This window comes from Ischnura elegans, chromosome 8, assembly GCF_921293095.1.
Source record: "Ischnura elegans chromosome 8, ioIscEleg1.1, whole genome shotgun sequence".
Lineage (NCBI taxonomy): Eukaryota > Metazoa > Arthropoda > Insecta > Odonata > Coenagrionidae > Ischnura > Ischnura elegans.
This window is the reverse complement of record NC_060253.1, coordinates 97825662-97844647: the sequence shown is the minus strand read 5'-3', so window position 1 is coordinate 97844647 and position 18986 is coordinate 97825662. Positions and strand designations below refer to the sequence as shown.

At 40.0% G+C, this 18986-nt stretch overlaps 1 protein-coding gene across 2 annotated transcripts in view; it reads left to right on the top strand.

The window, feature by feature from the left end:
• Nucleotides 1-18986, top strand: part of LOC124163608 (WD repeat-containing protein 76-like) — a 56089-nt gene that overhangs the window by 11662 nt on the left and 25441 nt on the right. For both annotated transcript variants that reach the window (XM_046540625.1, XM_046540626.1), the window contains exons 4-5: nt 6570-6775; nt 12864-13074. In XM_046540625.1, the coding sequence (XP_046396581.1) occupies nt 6570-6775; nt 12864-13074 (417 nt within the window). The remainder of the gene's footprint in view (nt 1-6569; nt 6776-12863; nt 13075-18986) is intronic.

Here is an 18986-nt window from a genome sequence, read left to right as displayed (position 1 = left end):
GGCCCTGAAAACGAGAGAAGATTTCCGCTTATGGCAACACAGCATTACACGATTGTCGCATGCGTCGACCTGGAACTTGCCAGTTTTACGTCGCAACCGGAAAGTTTGTGTGGAGTTATTTACTGTCGGTGGTGATCCAGTTCCTCCACTTTGTGCTATCTAAGGTAATGCTGTTTGTTTGTATCGTTAAAGCCTCAATGCCGTCGCGATATAAACTGCTACATAGTCTCACGAATACAAGGATCAAGAACTTTGCTATTTCCTTGATCCTTGTATTCGTGATATTATGGATTTCCACCAAGTTATGCCCTCTACGATTAATTATGCTACATAGTCGTTCCATTTTTCCCAGAGCAACGGTAAGAAGGGAACATGATTTGCATCTGATTAGAGAGATCGATTCAGTTTTGGTTTCAGAGTATTACAATAGCAGAGAAAAGAAGTCATTACACTGCCGCTTTCAAAAGAAAGTTATACGGTGGAACCTCGATCTATCGTTCCCGCATTGATCGTTCGCCGTTTCTGGTCCCAAATAAAGTTCCTTATAGACAATTTAATTTTTTCCCGCATCTATCGTTCCCCGAAGTATCGTTTCTCGCATTGATCGTTTGAAGATCGCGGTTCCGACGCAGAATTTTCCCGCATCCATCGTTTGACGAAAATGAGACGAAATAAATACAATCTGTCATTTATGGCTAATAACGAATAGCACATAGTTGGAATCTTCCCCAAGAGATGGAACTAACATTGCGAGAAGCTCAGTGCCGTGGGAAAGTAACATTAGCGTATTTCCCAAGAACCTTTATCCCCCTCCATTCACCATTCGCCTCTCCCTTCTGACGCTTTCCTCTTCTTCAAAATAAAAACAGGTCCCAGCTCGCGCAGGGATTGTATAACGAAGACCTTAGCTTCGAAAAAAATATCGAGTTACACGAGAACAATAGAAACGTGTTTCGCGCTCCCCCCTCTTCTCACCAACTGACCTTTTTCAGCCTAACTGCTTCGAAGTTCCCAGTTTATGGAGGTCAACTGCTGCATGAATCACCTATTAGCCCAAAAGGTATCTAACAATGATATTCAGTAATTGCTATTATGCTTTTATTAGATTGAAATGTTAGTAATTTGCACGTTAAATAAGCTCTTATAAAATTTTTTTTTTAAAACCAGCCTTTATATTTAGATTACGGGGGATGAGCAACGTTTATATATGACACAAAGCAAAAAAACTCAGTGACCCCGAAAAACCAAAAGTGACGTATTAAAAAAGTCACTATATTTATTAAATTTTCAGTGAATGGTAAGCCCCCTATGTTTCAAAATGCCACCCCTATGCTTTTAAATGCCTACCCCTATGTTAAAAATGCCACGAAACACGAAAATCGACCATTTGGAACTTCTTAGATCAAAAACATGTTTTGGGGGGCTATAGGTTGACTGGGGGGTGGTTAAAGGGGGGTTGGAGAGAAAAAGTTATATTTTCATGTATTGTCATCGGAAATGAAGAAGTGTGCAAAATTTCAGCGTTTTTGCTTCACAGGAAGTGAGTCAAATTTCAGTTACAAGATTTGTACCAGACAAACAGACAGGTTGGTGAGTTGATATAAAGACTGTAAAAAATACGAGATCACACATGACGTATTTTAAGCAAGGAAATAGATGGAAAATACGATGGTGATTTTTGGCGAAACGCGATATCCTCGTAGCTGAGCTTACGGCAGTTAATTCGGCATTTTGTTCCGAAAACATGATACCAGGTTGTTATCAGTTATCAAATTACGAGCTATCTACTACTAGTAGTCTCACTTGTCAGAGTTACTGACGAAGGGATATCTTCTCAGGATTTTTGTTTCTCCCTACTAACAATCCGAATTCATCTGATCATCTGGCGCTACGCTAATTAGAAAAGAATGGGCATCTTTAGGGTAAAAAATTTCATGGCGCAGTCATATGGTCACGCTTCGCCCTCTGCAGTGTGCTCTGCGTACCCCCGTACGCGATAGCATCAGTTCCGAACTTCACCTCGTACGAGTGGTTCCCTACTTTCCGGGGTGGCTGGACTTCGAACCACCGAGTGTTTTCCATGTGGGTTTAATAAAGTCGTTTTCACTAGTTTAATTTTAGTCGTCTTCCGACCATGGCCCCTCCGAAGAAACTATTGAGAACTTAAAGAGATGGACTGAAAATAATTGAACATGAAGAAAAGAATCCGGGCTAGATGCGCGTGAATATTGCAGAGCGCCTTGGGTTGTCCGCTAGCACATGACGGTAGGGGTGGGGGTAGAGTGAGCTACCTGGAGAAAACAAGTAGAGATATGAAGGCGAAGATCCAGGTGGGCGTGCCGCTGACGATTAACGCAACATTGTTCACGCTTTACACACTACCTCAATTGTATTAAAAATATATTCATTAGACAGGAACAATTCAAGTAATTGACTATTTTTGGCCTTCGTGATCCATCTCACAACCAGTCACTGCACCGGCGAATGCGGTTGTTTTAGGCACAACATGCACATTGCTCTCGTGAATACGTGTACTGGAAATGGTGTTTGATGGATAAGAATTTTTACATCTGACTGAAATCCATAATAGCAGTGTAAATGCCGAGTGGAGAGCAAACATTCAGAATTTTGAAAGAGAAATGGGTCGAATCAACAATATGACGTATGTGTCTTGATAAAGTACTACTATTCCTGTTATTATCTAAAATATTGTTTTGAAACCTTTAATGAATTTCTTAATTACTCGCCAAAATCCTGCGTTTCCTGGGACATAGGCAATCTAGCAAAAAAAAATTAAGCATTGATCGTTTTTCCGCATTCATTTTATAATCGTATCGTTATTAATAAAGAAAAATTGTCCTCTAGTGGAGTTCCTAAAAAGGAGGGTAGTCTTAGAATCGTGTTCGTCTTAGATTCGTGCTAATACGGTGTATGAAATTGTTTTTCGATTTATTATGTTCTATTAACAATTTTCATAAAATATTTTCCGCTGAATAAGAAAGAATCAATTTATTATATTCTATAAACAATTTAAATAAAATATTTTCCGTTAAATAAGAAATATTGGGGTGGGGGAAATTCGGTTACTGTGCAGTAATAACAACGTGCGCAAAAAACAATCTCTCATTGTCAGCGAGGAATTAAAAAAGGACCTCGAGTGTCCGGACGGAAGAAGGTCCGAAGGGTATTCGGCGTCCGGGCAAGAGCGCGGATGGGCTGGTCCTTTAGTCGGCCCTGAATTTTGGAAACGATAGATCACGTCATAACAGATGTCACTTTTTATTGCGGCGTTAACATTCACGGCGTTTTTCGCGTACGTTAATTTTCTGTTGATATACGGCCAGTGATTTTCTTATTGTTGGCTTATTAACGGACCGTGAATTTAGCAAAATTGAGACCGTGAAAACCTTAAAAAAAACCGTGAAAACGTGAAAAATAACCGTGAAAACCTGGAAAAAGCCGTGAATTTCATTGTTCAGGTAGAGTGGGAACCCTGGTGAGGGGAGAGAGCTTGTAGATGAGATACAGAGGAGACAAAGTATGGATGCAGCGAATACTGAGCAGGGAGGGTATGTGGAAAACAGTGTTAAAGGGTAGAATATTGGGTAAACAAGGGAGAGGAAGGAAGAAAATTGGTTTCATGTATAGAATGAAAGGGAATAGGCCTTACGGTGACTAGGGTGATTTCCTATTATTTTTTTATTGCCTAGATCGAAAGATTGTTACTCCTGGAGTGCGCATTTCACGCTCTTAGATTTTCCAATGACGATATCTATTTTTCGCGACCAAACGAAAAGTGAAAAATTTCAAGTGCCCGAAAATGCGACGGCTAAGTATGAATGATGGGAAAAGTCCGTGTGACGTATTTCTGGTTCAAGCTGCCGGCGTGTGAGGTGACCTTGGGGCGAGGCTTGAGCGCTGATACGACGCAGGCTGCTAGCATGTAGCTGAGTACCCCGCTAGCAGGTAGCGCTTGGCTTAAATAAGGATTATTATTCCCCTATCAAACGAAGAAAACTTTCCGAACTTAGGTAATTTTAATTTGTGATTATTAAGAGATGTTTCCTTGAGCTCTGTGCCTCATAGATGCATTAGTAATCTCAGAAAATGTAAAACTCCTATCTACTCGTATAGAAACTAGGTCCCTGTGAGGTCACGCAAACTGGAATCCCATGGGTGCCAATCTGGCCTTTTTCAAATGAGGTTAAAATTGACCGTTGCCATTCGTTTAAACTTTGATTTCTAAAACGAAATAATTTGTAAACAATGAATACACTAATGGTGGGTAAGGAATCGCAATCAACGCATTTCATTTTCTTTGATGAAGGAAACTACCCTATTGGAAAGGGGAGGCTATGAAGGGAGGGAAGACTGCCAGAATACTTCTTATAACGACCCCAAAAATAACAGGATGGAAATTTCTGCACATGTCATTATTATATTTTGGATTTCTCCCCCTAGATGGGTGTTATTTCATCATTTCTGAGTCAGTACGTGAAACAGCGTGGCTTTAGACGGTTGTAGCGAGCCTCTGTGTTGGTTTATATTCGAAGAGTTTTTTGACCTCTTACATCTTTTGGCTGATATTCAAGAACAGCATGTAGCGTTGAAAATTTCGGTAAAATTGAGATGGACATGGTTAATCTGTTGCTTACAGCTTATAAAGAACACGCTTAAAAAAGAACTCCAGTGCACGAGTGGTATTTGCGAATGAAACGCGGCAACATGTTGATCAAAGACATTCAATGCCTGGGCCGACCTACCAGGTCCAGAACTGATGAAAATGTGGAAAAAAAACTCGTGCCCTTGTGCAGAGGATTGGAGGCGAGCGAACTCGCTGAACAATCAGGTCTTTCCTGGAGTTCATTGCTGCAAATTTTAGCTGAAGATTAGCGAAAGAGACTAAATTGCGGCGGAATTCATTCCCGACTGGTTTTCTCCTAATCAAAAGGCTGAGTGTTGCTGCTTGGTGCAACGAGTTTTTGGCAAAAAATTGCATGACAAAGCTTCCTCACCTCACCATACTCATCAAATCTCGCACCTTGTGACTTGCTTTTTCCCCCCGCATGAAAATGGTGATAAAAGGGAAATGTTTTGATCACATTACGGAGGTGAAAAGAAAATCAAAGGCAGCACTGCAAGGCATTGGAAACTACAAGTACCAAAGGTGTTTTTCGCAGTGGAAAAAACTTTTTAACCAATGTTTCTGTGTAAATGGAGAGTACTTGGAAGGTGACTAGCATTAACTAACACAGAAAATTAAACAGGGCTCCAACTCAACCGTGAAAACCATAAAACTGTGATTAAGCTGTGAATTTCATCATATAACCTTAAAAATCTCTCAAACTTGCTGTTAGAACTACGATTGAAAGGGCAAAAGGAAAATTGATATGTCGATCATTTTTCAAGGTCAGTCATGTGCAGACACTGCATTTATCTGCACACGTATATTCCGAGTGCAATTATTGGTCCGTGTGCCATGATGACACATTGACCTTAAGCCTGTACCAAAGCTGGAAGTCTTGTAACCAAAGTGTTCATTATCCCTGGAGGAAATTCAGACACTTCTTAATTTCCCTGGCACCCTGGTCCCTCCATTTTCCCGCTCACAACCTTTAGCGGGAGCTGACTTTAGCAAATGATATGTGACTTCAGGAGAGACAGCACTTTCATTGCTGCATTTCCATTCACGGCCTCTGTTGTGTTTGTTAAATTTTTAGTTAACCTGCAGCCGATGATCCTTTCGCGATCAATATTTCTGCCTAAAATGGTTTATCTAAAAACGGTGAATTTGACGACATCTAGACCGTGAAAACCTGGAAAAAATGTGAATTTTATATTTTAGTTTAATTGGGAACCATTTTGAATTTTCCAGCAATCGCCCACTGAATCAAATCGGCTCATCTAATAGCCCTAATAGTACACTAAATGAGCGGATTTGATTTGGTGGGTGATTGTTGAGTGTTTGTGCAATGGAGGTATGGAATTGCTCCTGTATATGTACATCTCTGTCAAAATTCAGGGCAACTTTTGTCAATCTGAGGATGCTTCCGGAATGGGAGGAGAAATGTATTTAGTCTGAAACAATGTCATGGCTGTTTCTGGAGAGCAGATTGGAGTAGATGGTTATGCATGGCAGGAACCTCAAAGTGTAACTCATTGATTCATATAATAAGGTTTATAATATGTATTGCCTGGAAATTTTGAAATTTGTTGTATTTAAATCCTTTCATTATGTAGATTGAATTTTACATTTTGTGTTCGCTAGTGGACACCATTAATATCTCTGACCTATATTTTAGGAGTTTTACAGGTTCTCATGTTGAAAATAACTTAACTTTATGAATATTGGTTGGAAAAATGAAATTCTGTGTATATTAATGAAGTTAACTTTTCAATTAATCAATGCAATTCTAAGAAGTAATGCCTAGAGATAGGCTATTCAAGACCTTATTTCTGTTCATGGTGAAAATTTTCAATTTTGAAAGTTTAATTGTAATGTTCATAGCATTTTCACTGTGCTGATCATGTGAAGTATTACATAATCCATGAATAATTCATTGCCATAGGAAGCAGCAGGACAAAGCAAAAAGTTCACCGTATATGATGCGAGAACGCAACAAAGTCCTCAGGAGCAGAGGGGAAAGCTTCCATCCTTTTCGGCGCATTTCACCGCGTATTTCCAAGCCGGTGAGGAAATCGCTGGAGGAAGAATCGTTGGCTGACCAGACTGCGGCGGTGATTGCTGATGAGAAATACCCTCGCAAGGCTGCTGGTGAGTGAATATTCAAGTGCATGTTAGGGTGGATTAAAAAATTCCTCTCCGAGGCATGGAATTCTAATAGCTTATTGCATTTTTATAGTCTGACCAATTGGTAGATAATGACATAGTAAAGAGGTGTGCATAAGCTTGAATTGCTAACTGGATGAGAAATATTTTCATTACTTTTGCGAGTGTAATTTGGCTCTAAATAGCTCATGGCATCTTCATTAGATATTTGAGTACAGCACTCTTCATAATACAAAGTTGTCAGCACGGAAATACAGGGCGGTTTCCTATTATTTTTTTATTGCTTTAAACGAAATATTATTACTCCTGGAGTACGCATTTCACGCTTTTAGATTTTTAAATGACAATCCCTTTTTTTTGTGATTTAATGAAAAGTGAAAATTTTCAAGCGCTAGAAAACGCGATGGCTAAGTATGAATGCTGGGAAAATCCAGTGTGACGTTATTTTGGTTCCCTCTGCCGCCGTGTGAGGTGACCTTGGGGCGAGGATATGTGCGATGCTGCTAGCAGGTAGTGCTTGGCTTAAAAGGATTATTAATACTTTGTCATACGAAGAAAATTTTGCGGCCATAGGCAGTTTTAATAGGTTATCAATAAGAAATGCTTCCCTGAGCTCTGTGCCTCATGCGTGCATTAGTAATCTCAGACGATGTAAAACTCCTATGTACTCGTGTAGAAACTAGGTCTCTGTGATGTCACGTTGAGTGGCATTGCATGGGTGCCTTTTTCAAATGCGGTTAAAATTAACCATTGCCAATCGTCTAAACTGGGGTTTCTAAAACCAAATAATTTGTACATTATGAATACACTAATGGGGGGTAACAAATCGCAATCAATGCCTTTCCTTTTCTTTGATGAAGGAAACTACCCTATTGGTACTTTGTAGTTTTGAATTTTCGCGTAGACGAGTGTAAGAGACGCACCCCTATTTCGAGCATCGTAGCTAAAGAAAAAAAATTTTGTGGCAAATTTTTTTATCCTATGGCTGCAATCCTTATGGACCTTTAAGGATTAAATAACTGAGATGCAGTTATATCAGTAATTTTTTGAATTTTCAGTGGAAATTACCAAAATAATTGAATAATCACGCAAATGCACTAATTATGTACATACACAGAAAAATGGCTTTGTTGGTTGTGTATTGGTATAATGATGGAGAAAGCAATGCTTTGCATGATTTTTTTTCATTACGGCGCTTATAAATTGTTTGAATGGTTGTTAGTAAAGAAAGGATATTTAGTGATGCAAAAAAACATCACCTTTCGTCTTGATTTATGCTTACGTTTATCAGATAGAAATTTCTCTGTCACCGCACCAATCCTTTTCCTGTATAAGTGTTTACAATGGTATATTGGCTAATATTTGCTCCACCTCTGGTAAAGCGACAATTCACGATAGCAAGTGATTATTTGAGCACCATGAGTTCTTGTTCTATCAAGGTTGCACTGTTTACCACGTCACTATCGAAAATCAAAATAACTTGACAATCACCCAGTAAACTATTCTCTTTGATTGACAAGTTTATATCGGTGGCAAATCAAAATGGTAATAAGAAGTACGCACGTTTTATTGAAATATTGGAGAGTATGATAAAGGTTAAAGCTTCAGCTTACTTCATTTGCATTAGCTTTTTTTTTGTTAACATCCACGAGAAATTCAATGTGGAATTCTTGGAAGTTTTATTTTATACATCACCTTTAATCGATGGACAACATTTTAGTTGATAGAAATAAATTTAATTGCTTGCTATTGATTAAAATTTGAGATGACAATAAATACCTAAGGAGAAAATACAGTGGAACCTCGTTAAAGCGAGTACGGGCTATAGCGACACCCCCGCTATTACGAGAGATAGCCGATGCACCGTCAATTGACCCTATAATAAACGTGTTAAAAAATTCGTTTTTTCGAGACCCTTTCGGTGTTGGCTCTCGCCATAGCGAGGGTTTCACCGCCGGAAGACTTTCATGAAGACTCCTTAACCTCTGTAATTGCTAGCGATCTGTTAGAAATGAAGTTAATGGAGTGCTCAGTCTCAAATTTATGTGGTAAACTGTCGTTCGATAAATATAATGATGACGAAACAATGCTTTGCATGATTTTTATTCAGTGCGGCGCTTATAAATTGTTTGAATAGTTGGTCGTTATTTGAGTAAGGAAATTTAGTGATGCAAAAAAACATCGCCTTTCGTCTGGATTTATGCTTACGTTTATCGGATAGATGTTTATCTGTCGCCGCACCACTCCTGTTCCTGTATATCTGTTCGCAACAGGTATATTGGCTATTATTTGCTCCACCTCCGGTAAAGCGACAATTCGCTATAGCGAGTGTTTATTAGTGCACCGTGGGGCGTCGTTATATCGAGGTTTCACTGTAGATATGGTTTCATTGTTGGCAATTATAAAAATTAGCGTCTCTCCTAAAGACTGGACAAGTTGGCTTCCTTATTAAGATGTGATAATTTTGATTATTATTATAGATGTGTGAATAGTATATTAGTACAAAGCTAATTGTTTGCTATTGATTAAAATTTGAGATGACAGTAAATACCTAAAACAAAAATAGCTATGGTTTCATTGACGGCAATCATAAAAATTAGCATCTCTGTCTCCTAAAGACTGGACAAGTTGGCTTCCTTCTTAAGGTGTGATAATTATGATTATTATTAGATAGAGATGTCCGAATAGTATCCGCGAATACTCTAATACCTCGAATAGTAGAAACTATTCGATATTCGAGATCTGGAATAGTTATGCCAAAGGTACCGTCTCGAATACCTCGAATACTTTGATTTCGCGTCATACACTGTCGCACGCACGTCGTTGGTGGTTGACTCGGAAAAATGAAGAGAACTCTAGTCGTTTAGTGCATGCAGCGCCGTTTTAGGCAAGCTGACGAACTACATCAACTTCGCGGGTTTGAGCGGTGAAAAGAGTTGGGCGTGGGGAACTGAAATTGATCGGGTGAAAAAATCCGAAAATCCCAGGTGTCCCCCATCAGGAGAACCTCAGTGCCGTGGGATAGCAACATTGGCGCATTTCCCACGATCCGTTATCCCCCTCCATTCAGCATTCACCCCACCCAATCTGACGATTTCCTCTTCTCCAAAATCAAACAAAATGTCCCAGCTCGTGCAGGGATCGTATTACGAAGACCTTAGCTTCGAAAAAAATATAAAGTTACTGGAAAATAATAGAATCGCGTTTCACCCTAGGAGATGAAACTACCATAGGGAGAAACTCAGTGCCGTGGGATAGTGACATTGGCGCATTTCCCACGATCTGCTATCCCCCTCCATTCAGCGTTCGGCCCACCCCCACCAACGATTCCTCTTCTGCGAAATCCAACAAAAGATCCCCAGCTCGCGCAGAGATCGTATTACGAAGAACTTAGCTTCGAAAAAAATATCAAGTTACACGAGAACAATAAAAACGTGTCTCACGCCCCCCCTCTACTCCATTTCTGGAGGTCAACTGCTACATGAGTCATCTACTATCCCAAAAGTTGTCTAACAATGTCTTTCGGCAATTGATATTACACTTTTATTGGATTGAAATATTAGTAATGTGCATGTAATTATAAAAGAATGAGACCAAACACGACGTATTTCTGACTTTATTTGAGCATTTTACGCAGGAAAATAAATGCCGGAAAGACGAAGAAATACGACGGAGGCTTAGCATTTTGGCGTAATGCTCAAATAGGGTGCTTTCCTATTATTTTTTATTGCCTAAATCGAATTATTAATACTCCTGGAGTACATATTTAACGCTTTTAGAATTTTATAAGACGATATTTATTTTTCGCGATTAAATTAAAAGTGAAAATTTTCAAGCGCGCGAAAACGCGACGGGTTAGTATGAAAAGTTAGCCGGGAAAAACTCCGCGTGACGTCGTTCTGCTTACCGCTGCCGCGAGTGAGGTGACCTTGGGGCGAGGCTCTGAGCGCTTATACGACGCAGGGTGCTAGCAGGTAGCTGAGTATCATGATAGCTGGTAGCGCTTGGCTTAAATAAGGATTATTAATACCTTTTCAAATGAAGAAAACTTTCTGACCTTAGCGAGTTTCAATTGGTGATTATTAAGACATGTTTCCCTGAGCTCTGCGCCTCGTGCATGCAATGGTAACCTCAGATGATGTAAAACTCCTATCCTCTCGTGTAGAAACTAGGTCCCTGTGATGTCACGTGGAGTGGCATCGCATGGGCGTCAACCTGGCCTTTTTCAAATGAGGATAAAATTGACCAATGCCATTCGTCTAAACCGGTATTTATAAAACCAAATAATTTGTATATTATGAATACGCTTATGGTGGGTAACGAATCACAATCAATGCCTTTCTTTTTCTTTAATAAAGGAAACTACCCTATTGTTTACATAAAATTAAAATATTCCATTAATCAGCTAGGTTCCTGTTTGAATCCTTTAAAGGAAATCACAATTACTCACCAAAATCTTGGGTTTCCTGCTGCATAGGCGACCTAGTCAAACATTCCCACATTCATCATTTAGTATTCGAGGTATTCGAAAATTCGAGCAATGATTTGATATTCGAATACGATATTCGAGTTCGAGAAATCTGCTATTCGACCCATCCCTATTATTAGAGATGCACAAATAGTATCCGCGAATATTTGAATACCTCAAATACTAGAAAGTATTTGAAATTTGAGATCTCGATTAATTATGCTAAAAGTACGATCTCTAATACCTTGAATACTTTGAATTTTGCACCAAACACTGTCGCATGCACGTCGTTGGTAGTTGACTCGGAAAACCGTGGAGGACTCTAGTTGTTCAGTGCACGCAGCGCCGTTTTAGGCAAGTTGGCAAACTACATCAAATTCGTGGATGAGAGTGGTGAAAAGGTATCGTTCAACGTAGGGAACCGAAAGTGATCGGAGGAAAAAATCAGAAAATCCCTGGTTTCCCCCCACGAAACCCCTTAAAAAAATTAAAAATGGCGGGGGAAAAAAAATTGACTTTTGGGGCTCCTTCTGTTACGCATTGAGCAACTACTCCTGAACCGTTCCACTCATCAGAAAGATCATCAAAATTTCAAAGACTCTTAAGGATGTGGGCTTCCCCTGACATCAGTTTTGTTTCTTTATGCCGAACGATGGCTCCGCAATAATGCGTCAAAGCTGAATAACGATCAAAATTTTCATTAAAATAATAGTAAAAAACGACATATGTGCGAGCTCTTGGCTGAATGCATCAATGCACCAACATTCATAAATTATTTTCACCACTTCTCATTCTATACTCGAACTTCTCATTCAATGAAAATAAAGTTGAGACGATAAAAAATCAGTTGGCTTTGGAGATGATAGATCTGTCTATACAAAGTCACCCAACAAAAACAGAAACACAGGTGCTCTGTGTTAACAAAATACATGTCTCCTGTTGCATAACCTTATTACATCTCAATTTTTTATCTATAACCCGCTAAAACATTTCCTGTAATAAGAAACAGAACAGCCATTTTAAATCAATTAAATTCTGTGTTATAAAAATGCAAATAACTAACCTGAAAACCTCCAGCTCTTCAATATCTGTTTTCACTCTAGAACGTTAAGGGAAAATGAAAGAATTTTACTAATACATATATAAACCATGAGCCCAACTTAAAATATAAAGCTAGGTTCAAGATTTATTCATAATTCTAACTCGTTACAATCATAATTGATTCTTAGAAAAGTGGCCCAGCCATTTAAGAAAGTCTCCGCTCCGCTGCCTCCCTCAAATACCATACCATGTCATGGGAAGGGCAATAAGCACATTTTTAAGGCCTTTTCACATGGGGCATGTCATGGTACAGTTCAGCTCTGAAAAAATGTTACAACTGTGAGAATTAAGAATTAGGGCAGGGGCTATTTTGCAGTCTCGCATCCATGCATTCTCGCATGTGTTGTAGCAATTCACCGCTTTACACGATGCAATTTTGATTGCACCTTGGTGCATGCATCAGATTGCACAATAAGTGCCGTGCATAAAAAGGCCTTAATTTGCATTTGCCATGCTAGTATTGGCCTTGAAAGGTGCAAGCTTTGTCTGTGTTTGTGTCTACAGGGCCCATCGAGCTGGCTGACTGTGTCCAGAGTGTTGACAAGGTGGGATGGGAGTGCCATTTGCGTGCTGTGGCCAGCTATCCTCCTCCCGTTGCTGCCTCGGAAGATCGCTCGGAGGTGAGGTGTCGCCGATGGGTGGAGGCGGTGGAGGAGGGCAAGGGTCGGGCACTGTGGACATACCCCAAGAAAACGCCCTCAGAGGGGCTTGACAGGTGAGTCCCAAACATCAATTGCCCTTTTGGCATCCCCAGTGATATTTTCTTACCTCTGGCGATGGCATGAAAGAGCATGCTCCCATTTTATTGAGTAACCTTATCATTTTCAGACATGATTTCCATGTTTTTTGACAAAAAAATCTGGTTTGGAGGTTTCTGCGGCAAATACAGTAGAACCTCACTTATGAAACTTTCAGCGGAAAACCAAAAAAAGTTTCATAAGTGAGGAAGTTTCATATGTGAGGTTTTTTGGTATTTAGTAGAGATGGGTCGAATAGCAGATTTCTCGAATTCGAATATTAAATCATTGCTCGAATATTCGAATACCTCGAATTTCGAATACCTCGAATACTAAATGATGAATGCTGGAATGTTTGACTCGGTTGCGTATGCAGCAGGCAACTCAAGATTTTGGGGAGTAATTTTGATTTACTTTAAAGGATTCGAACAGGAATTTAGCTGATTAATGAATATTTTAATTTTATGGAAACAATTGGGCATATAATTAATTCAACTAACATCGCTTTACCCCCACTTCTGCTGCCAAGTGCTAGCTGACAATCTGAGGCATTTTGCAAAATACAAGCTCTTTTCCACCGGATTTTCTTCAATTATTTTCAGTCCATCTTTGGTAGTTCTCACGAGATAAGAAGATGAATTGGAATTGCTATCAGGGAGAAACCAAATATTCTGAGAAAATATCCCTTTGTCTGGGACTGTAAAAATAAAGATTTATAGCACCACTCATTAATTGTAACTTGATACATGTTTTCGGAAAAAAATACCGCATCAACTTCCGAGAAGCTTTGCTGCTCATATCGAGTTTCGCCAGAATGCTAGGTCTCCGTCGTATTTTGACACTTATTTCTTTGCGTAAAATGCTTAAATAAACTCAGAAATACGTCGTGTTTGGTCTTATTCTTTTTGAAATTACGCGCACATTACTAATATTTCAATTCAATAAAGGTGTAACATCAATTGACGAAAGTTATTCTTAGACACCTTTTGCGCTAATAGATGACTCATGCAATGGTTGACCTCCACAGAAATGGAGAACTTCGAAGCTGGTAGGAAAAAAAAGGTCAGTGGGGGAGGAAAGGGAGGGCCGGAAACACGTTTCTATTGTTCTCGTGTAACCCGGTATTTTTTCGAAGCTAAGGTCTTCGTAATATGATCCCTGCGCGAGCTGTGACCTTTTTTTATTTCGAAGAAGAGGAAAGCCTCAGAGGGGTGGGCTAGTGCTGAATGGAGAGGGATACCGGATCTTGGGAAATGCGCTAATGTAAGTATCCCACGGTACTCACACAGCAGTTGACCTCCAGAAATGGGTAACTTCGAAGCAGGTAGCCAGAAAAAGGTCAGTGGGTGAGAAAAAGGGGGAGGGCGTGAAACACGTTTTTATTGTTCTCGTAACTCGATATTTTTTGCGAAGCAGGGGTCTTCGTAATGCGATCCCTGCGCGAGCTGGGACCTTTTGTTTGATTTCGGAGAAGAGGAAAGCTTCAGAGTGGGTGAGGCGAGTGCTGAATGGAGGGGGATAGCGGATCGTGGGAAATGCCCTAAGGTTGCTATCCCACGGCACTGAGGTTCTCCTGGTGGGGGGAATCGGGGATTTTCGGATTTTTTCACCCGACCATTTTCGGTTCCCCTCGTCGAACTCTTTTCACCGCTAAACGCGTAATTCAAAGTATTCGAGGTATTCGAGGCGGTACTTTTCGCATAACTATTCGAAACCTCGAATATCGAATACTTTCTAATATTCGAGGTATTCGAGTATTCGCGGATACTATTCGCACATCTCTAGTATTTAGCATGAAATCCTTTCCTATAGGGGCTGGTTTGTTTCCAGGATGCAATTACTCATTTGGAGGCAAGAAATTGAAGCCTAATGATCTCATTTTCTCAAAAGTAACACCCCAGATGATGTATTACTTTAAGAGAAATATAATTTTACATTCCTGAACAACTTCACCGACAGTTGAACGACTAGCATTTCTGGTACTAAGCTGCAAGGCTATCACACTGGAGAGATTTCGGAATGATGACACTAAATGTTCACAGAGAAGCCAATTTTTTAAAAAAGTTGACTCATTAAAAGCGGTTTTCAGGAAATTCATTATACCACCTATAGGCAAACCCCAGATTGGAGATTGAAGGAATGAAATACCTGAGGAAAGTCATCCAAATTAACCATGTAATTTTCTATAGGGAGCAAAATTTCACTAATGCATCAGGAAGGCTTCACACCCTATGGACCCAGGTTAATGGCAGAGGCAGAAAGTTTTCAGAGATGGCTCTATCCCTGCTTGAGAGTAGTGTGGACGGAACTTCCAGTGCAACACACTGTCCGGCAGATGGGACATTAAACCCTGGTTAAGCCTATCGTTACAACCTGGCTAATTCCAAAACAGGATTTCTATACTCCCTCTCTTACCTCATGGCGCAAATGACCCCAGCTGTCAGTTTTCTCCCTCTAAATACCATGCCATAGATAATATGGAGCACCTGGCAGTGGCGTAATTATGGTTGGGGGATGAGGGGATGGATCCCTCTCAAAGCCTCAGAGAAATTTAAAAAAATTTTCAACACAAGTCTAGCTTTGATAAACAGCAACTGCATCTACTAAAAGTTAAATTTTATGTGGCAAAATGATGTAGAACATATTTACAGGCATGCCATTTTTTTAAATTTTACGGGAATCCCCATTGCCTCAGAGGGGTGGGTGGTGAAGCCGCCCCCCAGGTACTACCGTCACCCCCAAAGCATATTCCTAATTACGCCACTGGTACCCCAGATATTCCGTGACTAAGTTCACTTTTCCAGTGCTTAGAAAACTTTTAAGTGAGCATTTGAAATAATCGCGCAACTGCTTTCAGTGATGAATGGACAAAAATAGATTTAAGAGCCCGGAAAAATCTCCCCTCTCAATAATGTTTACGCACTAAAAAAGAATTTTCCCATGACATTTTGGTAATAATAGATTGAATCTACCGGGTATAGCTTCTCTGCCGGCATTCTTCCGCGAATTCAGCGCCGGGAACTTCGACTCACAAGCCGTGTGACTCATCTTCACTTAATATTTTGCTTCCCCATATCTGAAAACAACACCAGACTGTTTTTGTACTTCGATATAATGGTTATAAGTCATTCCTGAGTCGAAAGGAACTGCCTTATCTCTCGCGTTTTGAATTTGACTTTAATGATTACGTTACTACTGACGACGCGAGTTATTCTCCGAGGGCATTCGTACTAACTCTCGTTCGGTTAAAAAAATAAACGCTTGCCACCAGGCAGTCAAGGTCAAACTATATTTCATTTAAACCCGCAGATACAAGTTGGGTCATTTTTGATCTGCGCGCCGCGTAAGCAACTTTCCTCCGGCTCAATTCGTCCCGCGGATGAGGGATTAGCCCGCGGAATGAGTCCACGCATGCTGTTTTTGCCATCGTGTTGAATCACCAACGGCTTACGTCCATACTACAAATACGTTAATCTTTTTTGAATGACCTTGGAAGCCAAAATTTTGGTACGCGAGGATTTTTAACGGCTCATTCAGGTGTTATTTCGCTGGGCGACGGGAAGCATAACCTTGGAAAATTCTAGACAATCTTCCGTTAGAGATAGATATTCCGGATTAACGATCATCTACTGCAGTTAAAATTAATATCTAATAAACAGCATCACTCATTATTAAAACTTATTATTCTTCATTGACATATCTATGTCATGAGCGCTTACTACCCCCGCTCCTGTGACTAAAATCGGCGCGCCTACTGCAATCTTCTCGTAGATCAGTTCTCTGACAAGTCGTACAAGTGAGGTATTTTATCACATTGGACTGGAAAAATACGTTCCATAACCGAGGTCGTCGTATAGGTGAAGAGTTTCATAACTGAGGTTGGAAATACATGGGTTCATATGGTGTTATTCACCGGACCAAAAAAAATCGGCGTATAAGTGAGGTCATCGCTTAACTGAGGGTCGTATAACCGAGGTTCTACTGTAGATGCTTTATTATATTCCATTTTTCCATTCCATTTTCACGTGCACATTTGCATGCTTAATATTGAACTCAAAGTTTCTTTCCTCCTGCTGGGAACATCATTATCTTTTATGGGAAAAGAAATCTCTTCTTTTGCAAACATAGCATAAAATGAGGCGGAGTGTTGCAGGTTGCCTACCCACAAGTATTTTCGGTGGCACAATTAAAGGTCATTTTCTCATAATTAAAGGCAATAATGCTCCGTGTCGTGTCCTGTTACGTTTCTCTCCTAGAAAAGTTGCTAAACGTGGCACCATAGTGTCCACTAAGCTGGAAAATTCAAAAATCTGGAGTAATCTGGGGATTTTGATCTTTTAAAAATGCTCAATCTTGAATTTGGCAAGTGTCCTGAAAAAATGGTTTTAACATGCATAAAAGGTCTCTGAAAAACTAGACCAATTCAAAGAATTCAAAGTTTGCAAAGTTTAACATAAATTTTATTAGATTGTCAATCTAATTTTCCCAGTACTTAAAATTCCTTTCGTGGAAGCTCTTTTTCTTTTAGCTTTCCATTGTGAGATTATTTTTAGGATAGATGCTTACTTGCTAATTTTATTTTATTCACATACTTACAGCTCATGTTTGGAAACTACCTAATCATCAAAACTGTTTGTACAGTGGCCTTCAATTCTAGGTCAGTGCAGTTTCCATATGGGCTAGTTTACTGTTATTTTGAGCACATTTTGGGTTGCTATCTTTTGGAGGAGGTGGGAAGTAGTGTCCACCAAACTATTATTTGGAAGGATTAAGATAAAGTGACAATGCCTCTGCTGCTTTTTCCTCATGTGTTAATATGTGGGCTTAAATTTAATAGAATATTTTGAATTTGTACAGAATTGTACTCTTAATTATTTGTATTGCTACATCCCGACTTGTTGCTAAGGGCCTATCCCCATCAGATTCCCCTTCGACCATCACATTCCATAATAAACGATTTAAGTTTTTCCTGGTGAATACTTCTGACAAATGTTTCTCGGGTTTGCATCCAGGTTAAAGCTTTTATGTAAGCCGACGTTTCGGAAGACGACTTGTCTTCCATCCTCAAGGCTGTGTTACTTGAATGAAGTTCAATTTCACACTGAACAGGATTGACCGTTTACGGAGACAACAATACGGCTCAGGTGTCGTCCGATTGGCTGTAGGTATTTTGAAATTCTTCACGTTTAACCCTTATGTTTTTCATACAGCTGATTACAGGTCTCCATGTAGTGCTTAGATGAAAGCCGGTGTCCCGATTGAAATTTTTGGGATTGAGGCGGATCTCTATTGCTTCCTTAACTACGCGGTCCCAGTAACGTTGAGCATGGCAAAGGATTTTGGTGTCGTCCCATTTAATAGCATGGTCTTCATCAATGCTGTGTTCCGCCACGGCCGACTTTTCTGGTTGCGCTAATCTGAAAAATCTCCGGTGTTCTTTCAGCCTTGTCTCAATCGTTCGGCCTGTCTCCCCCACATACATTTTACCACATTCACAAGGTATTCCATAAACCCCTGGTGTCTTCAACCCAATCGGATCTTTCACCCTAACCAAGCGGTGCCTTAATTTAGGTGGTGGCAGATGGACAGTTTTGATATTATACCGTCGTAGAATGCGGTAGATCTTACCAGATATGGTTGACACATATGGGATTAAGGCTGTTGATAGCGGTTTTTCAGGCGGCTCATCCGGGCAACTCTTTTGTTTTATGTTGAGTCTGCTTAGGGCCTTAAAAATCTCTTGTTTTCCATAGCCATTCCGTATGAATGACTTCCATGGAGGTAGAAGAGAATGGGCGACTTCCTTTCCTGGACATCCTAATACATAGGAAAGAAGATGGGAGCCTAGGTCATTCCGTTTATAGGAAGCCAACGCATACTGACCTGTATC